Consider the following 14562-nt stretch of genomic DNA (forward strand, 5'->3'; position numbering starts at 1 on the left):
CTTGTGGTCTGCAATCTTGATGTAAAAGTGGCTAGTTACCACCACTCAATACTTCCCCACCCCAAAACAATCACCACTTTTCAAGAATTTGCAGTTTTTATTAATAAGCAACCTCCTTTTAAAACTCCCATGCATGTTGGGATTGCAGGTAGACGTTACTGCTCACAGGTCAGCTAGGAGCCAAATGTGCATGCAAACAAGAAATGTATGGTGACTAATCTCATATTGAGCAATAATGAGAGGGTATCACACTCATTCCTATTATATACTTATATAATGATTTCATATTTAAAAAAGGGAAGGGAGAATAGGCTAGGTTAATGGCAAGGTTAATGTGACCTTTTCCATTTGCTTTGGACACCATAGCAGATAGATCCTACCGCTTTGGGTTCCCTTTTTGTTTCTATCTGCCTGTGAATCATTCCCCTCCAAGGTAGCCACCATTAGCCTTTTCTGCAGGAAAGGAAGGCAGAAAACATACAGACCTGCCCCTCTGTTGGACGGAGGAACCTGGTGCATCTCCTAGCACTGCCCAAGAAAACCTGCAAGAGAGACCAGCAGGAGCTAAGTTAGTGGGGAAACTTAGCAGCTTGGGCACCACACCACCTCACTTTTCTCCTGAGAAAGGCCACTGGGGAGCTTTCAGGTATAACCTTACCACCAAGCAGCCAAGAAACCTTCCTGCAAGAAGGGTGGGGAGTTTGCTACCTTGACTTCTTTGAAGTATCTCTCCTCCAGCAACCAAACCCTCCCAGTCTTGGAACTGGGGAGAGGGCAGAGATAGCTGCTTAAGCATTAGGATGATCCCTGCCCACCTCTGCAGCTTCAGATTTGGGGGAGTGACTGATTGCTTGTCACCCTTACCAGAGGGTGGCTGCACAGTTACCTTGGCAATAGAAAAGGTTGCCACCTGAATTCTGATACCAAAACTGTTCACTTGGGCAGGACATGAAACTTGATTACGGAATCCAGGTTAAATTCTGGTCATGCTTTGTTGATGGTGGTACAAAATAATGTTATGACTTCTGGTAATTCACTAATACGATTTATTACAATTATTAAAAGCATTTCTATCTTGACTTTTATTGGTAAGCCCATTGGATATTTTAACATTAAATGAACTTAACATTCATTTAGTGCCAGCAGTGCACTCTCTGTCATGATGGTTTGCAATCTGTATTAGATTGAGCAGAGGCAGAGGCCAGATTTGGAAAAAGTATTTGAAATTCTCAGGAGATGATACAATTCCACAGCATTAGCCCTGCACAGAGCTGAAAAATAGTTTGCGTTCCTAGGTGCCAACATCACATTTTTTTGTATTCAGTTAGGGTCACTGGTAAAAGAAGCTTCATAAAAGAGTAGAGAGGATGTATTAACTGAAAATACAAAAAGCTAAAATCTATTGTAGCATCAGAGCTCGTAGACTAGCTTTTTGCTTAGGTTTATGTGGATGCCTAAGAATATGTATTGTAAAATAACCAATTTAAAAAGGAATCTTAGTTTCAAGACTGAAAAATCCTGATCAGCAGTTCAGAGCTTAAGGAGAGTTTATTCTGCAATCTCATTCTATGAGCTGTTAAAAAAGTTACCAGCCAGATAACCTATTCGGTGAGAACTTTGAGGCTCACTTTGTGTTTTGTCTCGTTGCTCACAACAACCAGTGACAAAGCAAGGCTTAAAAGAAAGTGTCCAGGAAAAAGACAACAATGTAATGAGAGGATAATCAGGGGTCAACATACCTTGGATATGTATGTAAAGATATTTGAGTTCCTTTTTTTAATTAACAAAAATAATAAAAATAAAATAAAAATAAATAAACTTAAGTAGGAAAAAATGCACAAGGAAGACTTAGCATGCCGTGTGTGAATGAATGAATGAATGAATGAAGAGTAGAATGCACCATTTGAACTTCCAATCATTTATTTGTTTTTGCTTTCTTATGTTAATGTCCTTTGTCATGGAACCCAAGATGGTGTATGTGTGGTTTCCAGGTGGCCACCCATCCAGGTGCTGATTTGACCCAGACCTGCCTTGCAGACCTGCTTAGCTTCAGCAGTGCAGCGATCTCATGTCACATCATCTCACATCATACTCATGTAGCAAGGGTAGCCAATGAGGTGTCCTCCAAATGCTGTTGAATGACAACTCCCATTATCTCTCACCATTGGTCATACTGGATGGGGCCAATGGGAATTGTCCATTAGCATCTGGAGGAGTACCACATTGACTGTTGTATAATACTAAGGAGGAGAACATGGCTGTCAGACAGGAGCATTCCCATTACTAAGGGATGCGTATACACCACTGTACATTGTTATTAAGGTCCCATTTCTTAGATATAGCTTTTGATTTACATTCATGTTGCTGTTTTATAAGAGTACTTACTCAACTTGACCTTTCCGGAGAGAAGGCCTGAATAACAATGATTCTGATATTGTATAAGTGGATTCTCATGATTCATCAAACTCTTGAGACCCTGTCTCCAAGATTAAGAACACATTGCATTGTGGTTGTTTTTTCTCTTTTTCCCTCCCACAGTATCTGTTAGTTACCTTAGAGGATCATGAACACCGATGCTAAGACCCCAGATGCTATCTAGTCTCCTGGTAATTTAGGAGTTGAGCAAAGCAATTGCTTGGGTGTATTGGCTGAAGTCCTACTGCCTTTAGACTAAGTCTTAAAATTGGTCCTGGGAAATCTCAACATCCTCTTAGCGAACTTCATGGCCAGGAAACAAAGACACTGTCTAGGCACTAATTTAAGGAGCTGCTTAATCATACTTTTAAATTAGAATATTTGTAGCATGAGAATATTAGGCTTTTAAAGGCCACCTGTGATGTGTTTTGGGAGGCAGGGGTGTTGTTGAGAAATTTCTAGGATTTTGTTTTTAAAAATCTTTTCGCCTATTAAACTAATGTGTGATTTTTCCATCAATAGGTAATGGAGACCAAAAGCATGTTGTACCTTGTGACAGAATATGCCAAAAATGGAGAAATATTTGGTAAGTCTTTTCACTTAAAAATAGCTTGATAGTTTATTTCAGCAACTAAATACTGTGAGTTGTGGGAGGATTGTTTTCATTCTAAAAATAGAAGCTTTAGATCAACTTTTTACTGCACTCACTTCTCTTTTAAAGGAGGTTTTCATATAAAACTAATTCATGAGCATTACGTCATCTCTTGCTCAGTAGGTTAGTAAATAAAACGTGTTGTAGGCCAGTTTGTCATTTCACAATAGTGTTGACTCTTGGCAGTTGAAAGTTGTTAAAATATTAGTATATTTCCAATCAGAAAACTGGTTTTCTTGTCTTTCCACTTATCTATTATTGTTCTTATATGGAGTTCTTATCATTTAGCCTTGCCACTGAACAAATAGAAGTTCCCTGTCAGGGAACTGACATCGGAGCCAGGAGTGGAGGCAAGGCTCCCAAGTGATGCTGGAGAAGGGCCCAGCAGGGAGAGAGGGGACTCATCGGCTGGGGAAGGAAATCAGCGTAACACCAGGGATAAAGGGGGGCGGATGGGGGAATCGGAGAGGGGGCTCCAGGACTCTTCGCCGGAGACCAGTGGAGAGAGCACAGGTCCTCCGCTACCCACACCCACCCTGCGCAGAAGACTTCCGCGCAGGGAAAGTAGGCGTAGACTTGGCGTCAAAGAACTTCTTTGCTGGAAGAAGTTCAAGAAACGCCCACTGACAGATTCTGCTAGCGACTGAAACAGCCACGAAGTGAAGGGCTGTCCAGCCAGGAAAAGGTTTAACCAGGCAACCTCGCCAAGAGTGGCGGCAACTTACGCACGAGCAACCCCATATAACCATTACATTCCCCATTTGTACAAACTGACCTGTGCTTTTGATAAATTTGTAAGACACTGTGTAGTGGCAGGATTGTCTGGTCGCAATCCAGAAACTAGCCATGCAGCTTGTCAGGGAAATGCTGTGGAGCCTTTAGAGACAGGGCTATTCTCAAGATGGCAACTTAACATCCATAAGTGAAAGTGGTAGCTTTGAAAATAAATTGTCCTGAATACGTATTGCATATAAATATTTAAATCAAACACTTTTCAACAACAACAAATTCAGAGCAGTTTACATAATAAAATAGGGCAACAATTTCATTTGTCCTGTTCCTTCAGCAGCTCCTGACTTTCAGAACCTGTGGAGGAACCTGTTGGAGATGAGGAAGGGTTTCCATAGGGAAGAAAATAGCCCCATACCTTAGAAGGTTGTTGCTAAGCAGCAGGCCTGTAGGTGTCCAAAGAGGGCAGGGGCTTCTGCTTTCCTGCACAGATGTTATCATTGGCCCCTGGCTCCCAGAACTCTTGGTGGAATAAGTTTCTGGAAGTGCTGGGAGAACAGTGGTGTAAAAAGAAGTCCTCTTCTTTCCCCTACCTGCTTCCAGCAGTACCCCAAGGCTTTTTTTGAATAATGATACATAATTTTGGTCCAGGAGCAGAGTTCAGGAACCTGGTATATTGGGATAAAGAACCTGTTGACATCTCTGGGGAATCAATAGCTTTTTGTTACCTTTCCTTTGGATACTTCATTGATTTTATTCTGCATTTTAGTCAGGGAGGCAATTGTACATTCCCAGTACTTAATTACTGTTGGGTCCCAGTATCATTATACACAGTGATTCTGCGGAGTCTGCCCCTTTTGCAGTTTATACTTTGACAATATTTTCTCTGATGTACAATGACACCACCCCCAGTGTGCCCTTCCCTGTTCTTTCTGTAGAGTTTGTATCCAGAGATAACTGTGTCTCACTAGTTCTTTCTTATGTCACCAAATTTCCATTAATTCCCCCCATATCCGTGCTCTTTCTTAGTACCAAGTACTTCAGCTGGCCAGTCTTGGCTTTGGCATTGTGTTTACCCTATGGTCCTTTGGGATCTTTGAATTGCTATCATGTTCCTTGCACTTGAAATGCCTAGTTCTTCTCTCTCCTTTGAGCAATCATGAACATTTTCACCTTCATCCCTGGAGGATAATTTGTTCTGAACTGGATGTTCCTCAGCTGCTGTTGGCTTTCCAATCAGTTTAAAAGATGCCCTGCCACCTTTTCAATTCAAAGCACCAACAGTCTGGTTCCATCCTGGTTCAAGTGGAGTCCTTCCATTTTGTACAAGCCAGCACCTAACAAATCAATAACCTTTTCCTAACACCACCATCCCACCCATGAATTGAGATTGCACCGCTGTGTATCTTGCTCTCTGCATGGAACAGTTTGCTTTTCTGAGAAAGCTGCCTTGAAGCTCCTGGCTTTCATCCTCCTATCTAGTAACCTAGATTTGTTTTTCTAAACACCAGGACAGCATGATTACAGTTCCCCACATCACTGGTGCCAAGAGGCACCATAAGCACTGACTCCTCCCCAACACTTTCTAACAGGCCATCAAAACAACTCATAACATATGCAGCCTTCACACCAGCCAGGCAAGTCACTATGCATTGACCCCCTTTGCTTATCTAATTATGTCCCCAATGTTCAAATCACCCACTAACAAGAAGGTTATCATCGGTGTGAGAGGATAGCTGCTTAGACTATCCCCCAATTCCCGGGATTATTTCCTGAGAGTGACATCTTCCTCCCAGAGACCATTATTCACGGTAACAGCAGAGAAGCTTTCGCCTTGCGAATTGAGTTCAGGTATCACAACCCTGAAGGCCTTGGCTACTAACCTCTGGCTTTATCAGCTTCTTCAGGTCAACCACCTTGGCCTCAAGGGAACAAACTCATTCCCTGTGGGCCAGGAGCTTATTGCACTGAACACCTACCCACAACTGCATCCAGCAGGCAGATAGTCTTATAGTCCCCACACTTGATCTTGCATGTATAGCAAGCTTAGTTATTGAAGTCTATCCATGTCTTAGTGACAGGATCTCCTCCTAGGGAGCAGTGGGCCAGAAATAGTTCCACCAAAGAATCAGAGCTCATGTTCTAGTAAGTAAGTTGTGGTCATTGATGACTCACACCATGGTAGAAAACATGGTCCATGTGAATTTTCAGGATTGGTGCTGAATAAGATTGTTCAACCTCTGTAACAAGATGGCTGTCTCTTTGCTCCATGGTTTATATTCTGTTGCTGTTTGCAAGTTTTTGTGGGGTTCTTTAAAACCTGATAAAACAAAAACCTGTGAGATAGATGTTCTGTTGTGAGCACACATTTGAGTCAGGGTCTCTGTTATCACCAACTGAAACTCAGAAAACTCTGGTCATTATTCAGTACTGATTTAAACTCAAAAACAAGCTCTCTGGAAACCAAATGTTCTGGCAGTGGTGGCCTTAGAAGAGACTAGGTGAATTTGAAACCATGCTTATTTAATTTCTAAGGTGCTTATTTAATTTCTAAAATGATGATTATGTCTCTATGTGATTTCTGCCTATCTGACCTAGAAACACTTTCCCATCATTGCCTTATTCCAGATGTATAAGGGCAGATTGTTGTTAGTGGTAAGAGAAAAGCACTGCATATGTTCAGGAATACTGTATTTATTATTTTGCTGGATTTTTATTGCAGCAGTATAGGCTTAAATGGAGCACTAGTTGTACAAGAAAGTTATGGAAGCTCTTAGGGGAAAGATGTTGAAGCATTATTTTGAGCTGGCTTTAATCTACTTAATCCACCTTCGTGTGTGGTGGCGGGATAGGATAACCCTTTGGGTGCCTTCCAGACTTCCATTTGGTTTGGGCAAAAATATGGCAGATGATGGATGATACAGCTAAATGAAACTTCCTCATATACCATGTATCTCAGGCATGCGTTACAGTATAATGCTTCCAAGCCCATGGTTTGAATAATGAATAATTGTGCGTTAAAAATTGCTGCAGATGGAATGTTCTGGGTAGCTTCAACTTCAGAGCAGCATTTTTGGTTTACTAGAGCCAGTGTGGAGTATAGCTGCTAGAATGTTGGATGAAGATCTGGGAGACACTAATTCCAAGTCCTCACACAGACATGAAGGTCACTGGGTAATCTTGGGCCAGTTGCCATCTCTCAGCCTAGCCTATCTCCCAGGATTGTTGGGATAAAATGGTGGTTGTTGGAAAACCCATGTATGCCACCTTGAGTTCTTTGCAAGTACAGATAAAATACAAGAAATACAAGAAGCAGAGATAAAATACAATAAGGAAATAAATGAGAGTTCTTCTGGGAAAGCACAATGATATGTGGCGGTTTTATTTATAGTCTATTGTCATAATGTTCTCCCTGTTAGATGTAACCATGTACAGTGGTACCTCAGGTTACAAACACCTTGGGTTAAGAACTTTATCTCAGGATGAGAACAGAAATCACACGGCAGCAGCGGGAGGCCCCATTAGCTAAAGTGGTACCTCAGGTTAAGAACGGTTTCAGTTTCAGAAATGACCTCCAGAACGAATTAAGTTTGTAACCAGATTTACCACTGTAAATCGTTCACACCAGTTTCTGTGTAGCCTAAATTGGGACAATTTCAGTTATAACTTTCATACCTCGACAGCAGGATGGGGTAAAGTCCCTTGCTGGTTTTGAGGATGTTGTGTGTTGTGGTATTGTACTCCTTTAATATCCTCCAATATGGCAGTGTGGCCCTCTAGATCCTATCCCTGACCATTGGCAGTGCTGGCTGGGGCAGATGGGAGTTGGAATCCAACAATGTATAGAGGGCCAAAGATTCCCCACTCCTTTAAAGGTCAAATCTTACTGTGCATACTTGTGTTAAGTATATATCACATGCTTCTCTGGCAATGGTATGGAAGGCAGAATTCCTTGGTTCTGGCTCACTACAAGGAAGGTAGCCTGATGTGTAGTACTCCTTGCTTTCTGTGCCCTGAAGTGTGAAATGTGAGCAAGTCCCTGCTGTCCTTTCTTTGCAGTCTGTATTGTCACTGCTTAGCAGAAAATCCCATGGGAGGAAATTCCAGTTTGCGAGGACAAAGCCCATGTTCTTTTATTTTTGATCAGTTTCTCTTTCTGCAGTGGTGGTAGTTAGATTATATCTGTGTAGTGTAAATGAGATTTCCTGTAATTCAAGGGTGCGGAACCTTTTTCACTCAAAGGCTGCATTCCCTTGTAACCAGCCTTCTAGGGGGAGCGTGCCGATGGGGGTGGACCCCAAAGTGGTGTTGCCAAAGTGGGCAGGGCTAACTCACACATCCACAAAGCCTGCACCCCTCATTAATTTTTTTCCTCACCCACACTTCCATTCATTAGGTGTACAACTTCCCACCACCACAAATATGGTTGGAAGTCCCCCCCCCCAAGTCTAATTGTAATGTGGGTGCATTTTCAGTGTAAAAGTCATAGGCCAACCTTTCCCTCCCCGATTGCAGCCCATCAAATGTCTTTCACACCAAATATAGGTTTCAAGAAGCCCTCCTGTTGGGTTCAGTTGGTGGTGGGGCAAGGAGAGGACGCTCTGGACCAAGTCTGGAGTCTCTGTGGGCCAGTGGTTCCTCATCTCTTCTGTAACACAGTGGCAATTATATTTAGTGAGGTTAAGTACCAATAATATAGGGACACAGATGGCACTGTGGTCTAAACCACAGAGCCTAGGGCTTGCCGATCGGAAGGTCTGCAGTTCGAATCCCCGTAATGGAGTGAGCTCCTGTTGTTCGGTCCCAGCTCCTGCCCACCTAGCAGTTCAAAAGCACGTCAGGTGCAAGTAGATAAATAGGTACTGCTCCAGTAACGACATTTCCGTGCACTGCTCTGGTTCGCCAAAAGCGGCTTAGTCATGCTGGCCACATCACCCGAAAGCTGTCTGCAGACAAACGCCGGCTCCCTCAGCCTATAGAGCGAGATGAGTGTGCAACCCTAGAGTCGTCTGAGGCTGGACTTAACGGTCAGGGGTACCTTTACCTTTATATTTACCAATAATATTGTATTTCTATAATTGCTGAACATTGTGTGAATGTTCTTAGCCAGCTGCATGTATACAAGTAGAAAGGGGCAAGGCAATCAGTGTGAAGGGATATAATGCCTTTGTGTTTTCATTTTGTCCCCCAATGTTTCAATCATGGAGGTGTTGGAATGGTATCTTTATGAAGTCCAGTGAAATAAACACTCTTGACTAAGGTAACAAACTTGAACCCTTTTGATTTAAAACATTTCAGATAGATTCTAAACTAATAACCATGCAACCAATTCCTCATAAAATACGACTTTAGACTTAAACATAAGACTTTTTGTACAACAGCACCCCAATCAAAAATGTCACATGCAGGCCCTTTGGCACATCTGAAATTGTTATTTGGATCATGATACTTACCTCTCAATTTTATTATAACTCGGCTTTAAAAATCTATGAAAAAACGCACTTTCAATACCATATCCAAGGAATGGCTTAATAAGCTGTATATGCTGGCAGTTGTATCATATCAAATTAAATACACTCCCACACACACACACACATACACACACACAAATTCTCTTTACACACAGGTGTAAATTTTTAAATTAAAAAGCTGTTGGTAGGGTTTATTTTTTCATTAGGCAAAGAACTGGATGCTGTGGAGGTGACTAACAAAAAGCTGTTCATCTTTTTAAGAATAAGTTATTCTTTATGTATCTCCTGCAGATCAAGAATGTAGTTACATCATCCAGGAACTGGATAGAATCAGAATTCATTCCAGAAATCGTGACTCAAAATTGGCTTCATGTCTAGAACTATTTGCTTGCTGATCTACGTTAGACATTTTAGAAAGGGCAAAGTGACACTGCAGCAGTAAGGAGATAAAATCATTGTTAACTTACTGTCACTATTATAATTTGTAGGCACTTGGTGGTGATTCAAGTTGTCAAGGGTGAGGAAGGGCCTAGCTCGGTAGAAAGGGAGCCCGTTGGTTGCCAAGAAGAGGAGCTAGAATAAAGTTCACTGGCTTGTGGTAATGAGACCTCCAATGATTGGAGAACAGAGGAGGTGGTGGCTGGCTGATGATGCCATCTTGTTTGTTTAGTGGCTTGGCTTTTAAGCGAGTCTGAACTTGCAGCAGTTTGGTTTTTTTAAAGTCTGTTTTAGTCTGTCTGTATTTTCTCTAAAACTTTTATCGTTGAGCTGTGCTTGTCAGTGCCCTGGGTGTGGGTCAGTCAAGTGTCTACTAAAACTTTGTGTAAGAGCCAAAAAGGAAAACTGGTGTTGATAACAAGACAGCAAATAAAAATGAAATTGCCTTTTGCAGGCAAAAGACTTCCTTGTTTTCTGCCATGTATTTAATTGGGTGATTTAAAAGAAAATAAATTTGCCATATATAACCATTGAAATGCAGGCTACTTCATGTCGTGTATTAAGTACAGTACTCAAAACTGCTGCTTAGCTTTCTGGCTTTTGCCATTGCAACTGGGCACTTAGACATTTGTATAGTCAATAATCTTTGTACATTTGCAAAGGGTCTTTTAAACAGCATCTTCTGTTTCTTAAGTTGACCTCTATGTCTTTCTCTCCAGCTCTTCTACCTGAAACTTTAAAAAATCATTTAAATCTCTTCCTTTGCTGCCAGCCTTCAGTCATCTGATAATTATAAGGAGTCTGTTCTGCAGTAATGTATCATCAGATCTATCCATCAGTGTTTGGCTATTTCACTTGGGAGAAGAAACCTACAAATTGCCGTATTCTAAATACACCTTCTGCGAAACATAAGAAGATAGGAATCAGACCAAAGGCATTCTTTCCTCACAGTTGCCAAACAGATGCCAATGGGAAACCTGCAAATAGGGCATGAGCATTATAGCATTCTCCTGCATATGATCCTCAGCAACTGGTATTCAAAGCAGTGTTAGAAACTCAGATATATACCGTATTTTTCGCCCTATAGGACGCACTTTTTCCCCTCCAAAAATGAAGGGGAAATCTGGGTGCGTCCTATGGGGCGAATGCAGGCTTTCGCTGAACCTTGGAGAGCGAGAGGGGTTGGTGCGCACCGACCCCTCTCACTCTCCAGGCTTCAGGAAGACATCCGCAGCCTAGGCAGCCCTGCGGGAGTTCCCGCAGGGCTGTCTAGGCTGCGGATAGCAGCCTGCTTCCTGGAGCGCAGGGCGCGCTGAAAGCAGAGCGCCCGGCGCTTCGGGAACGCATCCGCAGCCTAGGCAGCCCTGCGGAAGTTCCCGCAGGGATGTCCAGGCTGCGGATAGCAGCCTGCTTCCCGGAGTGTCGGGCGCCCTGAAAGCAGAGCGCCCGGCGCGTCGGGAACACATCCGCAGCCTAGGCAGCCCTGCGGGAGGTCCCGCAGGGATGTCCAGGCTGCGGATAGCAGCCTGCTTCCCGGAGCGTCGGGCGCTCTGCTTTCAGGGCACCCGGCGCTTCGGGAACACATCCGCAGCGTGGGGAGCCCTGCAGGAGTTCCCCGCAGGGCTCCCCATGCTGCAGATAGCAGCCTGCTGCCCGGCGGGCGGGGCGCCCTGAAGCAGAGCGCTTCGCGTGCCGGACAGACATCCGCAGCGTGGGGAGCCCTGCAGGAGTTCCCCGCAGGGCTCCCCACGCTGCGGATAGCAGCCTGCCGCCCAGCGGGCGGGGCGCCCTGAATCAGAGCACCCCTCGCGCTGGGCAGACATCGGGCAGCCCCACAAGCTCGGGGGACAGCAAGGAGGCGCAGCGCCGCCATCCCTCTGTTCCTCGACCTGGTTTGGTTTCTCTGACCTGCTTTGGGGGGGGGGAATAAAGGGGAAAAAATTTCCTTTATTTCCCCCCAAAAAAACTAGGTGCGTCCTATGGGACGGGGCGTCCTATTGGACGAAAAATACGGTAAGTTAGGCACCAAATGGCTCCTTAAACCAAGGTTACAGTTTCCAAAACAGAAAGTCTACTTGCCATTTTGGGGCAAGATGGCTCTTAAGTCTTCTTTTTCAAATGATGGACTGGATGTGATTGATTATCAGTTAAACATCTGGCTGGTTCAGATGATAATCTTGAGGTAGTTTAAGGACTTTGAGAACTGAAAGAAGAAAAGTCACATTATCTAGGGACAGTCCACATATATATTGGCCTATTCCTACCTCTTTTTCTTAATGATGACACACACCATTCATAATGTAAGAATATCCTTCACAACTGTGAGCACGGCAGTGCGGTGGGGTAAGTGAAGATAAGCTACAACAGTTAACTAGAATGTCGTTCGCTGCTGCTCCGCAGGCTGCACAGAAAAGCATTTTGGTTCCTGAAATTCATTCTGATCATGCACATAAAATATAATTGATAGAATTCTACAGGATGGGGTATTAGTGTTTGAAAACAGTCAAGATCCAATGATCTCCAGGCATGCCCCTCCAGATGGTGGAGCCATACAGGTGCCATATGTCAGGTGCCATACAGGTGCCCAGGCATCTTCACTTGGTTGCAAGTGGTCAATATCCAGGTGTAAAATGCACCTGGCTAATTTTGGACACTAATTCAAAGGCATGTTGCCTCTGACAGTGGAAGTAGAGAACATAGCTATCATGGCTGGTAGTCTTTGACTGCTTCTCTGTGATTTGTTTAATTCCCTTTTAAAGCTCTCCAAGCTGGTGGCTAGCACTATATTTTGTGGTGGCAAATTCCATAATTATTCAATAGCTTGGTTATTTGGTCATAGAAATGAGGGAACCATAAGAGGGGTGTACATGAAGCAAATGGGCAAGGAATATATGAGGTCCCATTTATGTGGTTTCCCCCATTACTCCAAATGAAATTTAACCAATACTTGTTTGCTATGGTTATGCTGTTTTTATACAATGCCCTCAGGGTCAGAATGGTCAACTTCTTTCCCCGTCAGAAATCCTAAGCATGTCAGTCTCATAAGACATTGAATTGTGCTTTTGTGGACTTAAAACTTATTTTACAGTGTGAATCCCTGTTGACAGCGGAACATGTTGCTTTTGGCCAAGATTCAGAGCAGAGAATTTCTGTCCTCAGCTTTGCTTTTACAAGTGGTCTGTAGTTGGACTGTGCACAGCGCTTTAAAAAAAAAAAAAGAACTAGCAACATGCCCCGCTGCCACCAAGACTTCATTGAAATAGGGATATTTCTTAGGTGCATAGTTATCTGAAAAGACGTTAATTGCAACTATGAAACTGTCCAGTTTAACTGCTTATTGTATCCATTAATCATAGTGCTAATTACTTTTATTGCTTCCCACAACTGAGTGACCTGAAGTTATTTCTAAGAATAAAATACAGTAACACAGTAACACAGTAAAAAAAGGAATAAACGTAATCAGAGTAAAAACATCAGATCAGATATATTGAGTTAAACCAGCCTGCCTTGAATATTTAAATATGTCATTCCTACTCCACATTAACATAATCAGAATGAAAACTGGTATCTTCGTGGTCCAGAAATTTATGTAAGAGAACATAGCTTGCAGTGTTTTTCAGTTTTAGGGATACCACCACCAAACATTCCCAGACCTTCAGATTGTCATTCAGTAGCTGGGAATTTTGTTCTGGGGTTCCTGAGTCAACCTCCCATTTTATGTACAGTATGTATTATGTATGTATTTCCCACCTTCACCCTAATGTCCCAGGGCAGGTTGTAGCATTAAAACGCAATATTAAAAACAATTTAAAACAACATGCAACCAAAAACATATACCCCAAGTATTAAAAGCCAGGGTAAAGAGCTGCATCTTCAGCATTCTTCAAAAGCTGTATAAGGAAGGTGCCAGAAACAGCTTTGTGGGGAGAGCGTTCCACAGCTTAGCAGCCACCAGTATAGAAAATAGATAGATAGATAGATAGATAGATAGATAGAGAGAGATAGATAGAGAGATAGAGAGATAGAGAGATAGATAGATAGATAGATAGATAGATAGATAGATAGATGAATAAATAAATAAAAACAACTTTCCTCTTCTTCCCAGGTGATGGTTATTCTTTTATCTCACTTCCTAATTCCAGGTCCCCAAAAATTCTAATTAGTGAAACTAGAAGATACTTGACTTCCCAAATGCCATACGTAGCTAATCTTGAAATACCAAAACAGCGAAGGTCTTTCACCTTGGCCCATTGTCAGGCCCTCCCTTCAGCAATTCAGGAAGGCCATTATAGGAAGATAGCATATGAGAAAAGGAAATGCCCATGTGGCTCTGGGCAACAGGAAACAACGGAGCATGCCCTTCTTCAATGCCAGTATTATATAGACATTCGAGCCAGGTTTATCCAGCCCATCCTATATAGATTCCCAGGGCGATCAGAACAACACAACATCTCCCTATTACTACAAGACAAAAGCCCACAAGTCACATATTCAGTCCCCAGATTCTGTATAGCTGTTTTAACTGGTCTTTTAAAATTCTTCTTATTAGTTTTTATTCACCCATTATTTATGCTTAATCAAGTATTCTATGTATATGTTCTGATTCATGGTTGGTTTTTGCTCTCATTTATTTAATAATTATTCGCTTAGATTCATACTATTTATTTAGATGCTTTGCTTATGCTGGTCTGTGACCAAATAAAGTAAATTCAATCATTCACTTCCTAATTCCTTCCATCTTACCCTACTATCCTCCCCCACCAAGTTTTTGGTGCTTGCATTGACCCAGCCAGAAGGCTATGGCATGACCAGGAAATGGGGCAGGCACATGAGGAGGTACTCGACAGGCAGTAGCAC

At 42.7% G+C, this 14562-nt stretch overlaps 1 protein-coding gene across 3 annotated transcripts in view; it reads left to right on the forward strand.

Moving 5' to 3' along the window:
• SIK2 (salt inducible kinase 2) overlaps nucleotides 1-14562 on the forward strand; it is a 90017-nt gene that overhangs the window by 13418 nt on the left and 62037 nt on the right. For all 3 annotated transcript variants that reach the window (XR_008327813.1, XM_053367403.1, XM_053367402.1), the window contains exon 3: nucleotides 2938-3001. Coding sequence is in view for 2 of the 3 variants with exons in the window: in XM_053367403.1 (XP_053223378.1) it covers nucleotides 2938-3001 (64 nt within the window). In the remaining variant the exon portion in view is untranslated. The remainder of the gene's footprint in view (nucleotides 1-2937; nucleotides 3002-14562) is intronic.

This window comes from Podarcis raffonei, chromosome 15 (assembly GCF_027172205.1).
Source record: "Podarcis raffonei isolate rPodRaf1 chromosome 15, rPodRaf1.pri, whole genome shotgun sequence".
Lineage (NCBI taxonomy): Eukaryota > Metazoa > Chordata > Lepidosauria > Squamata > Lacertidae > Podarcis > Podarcis raffonei.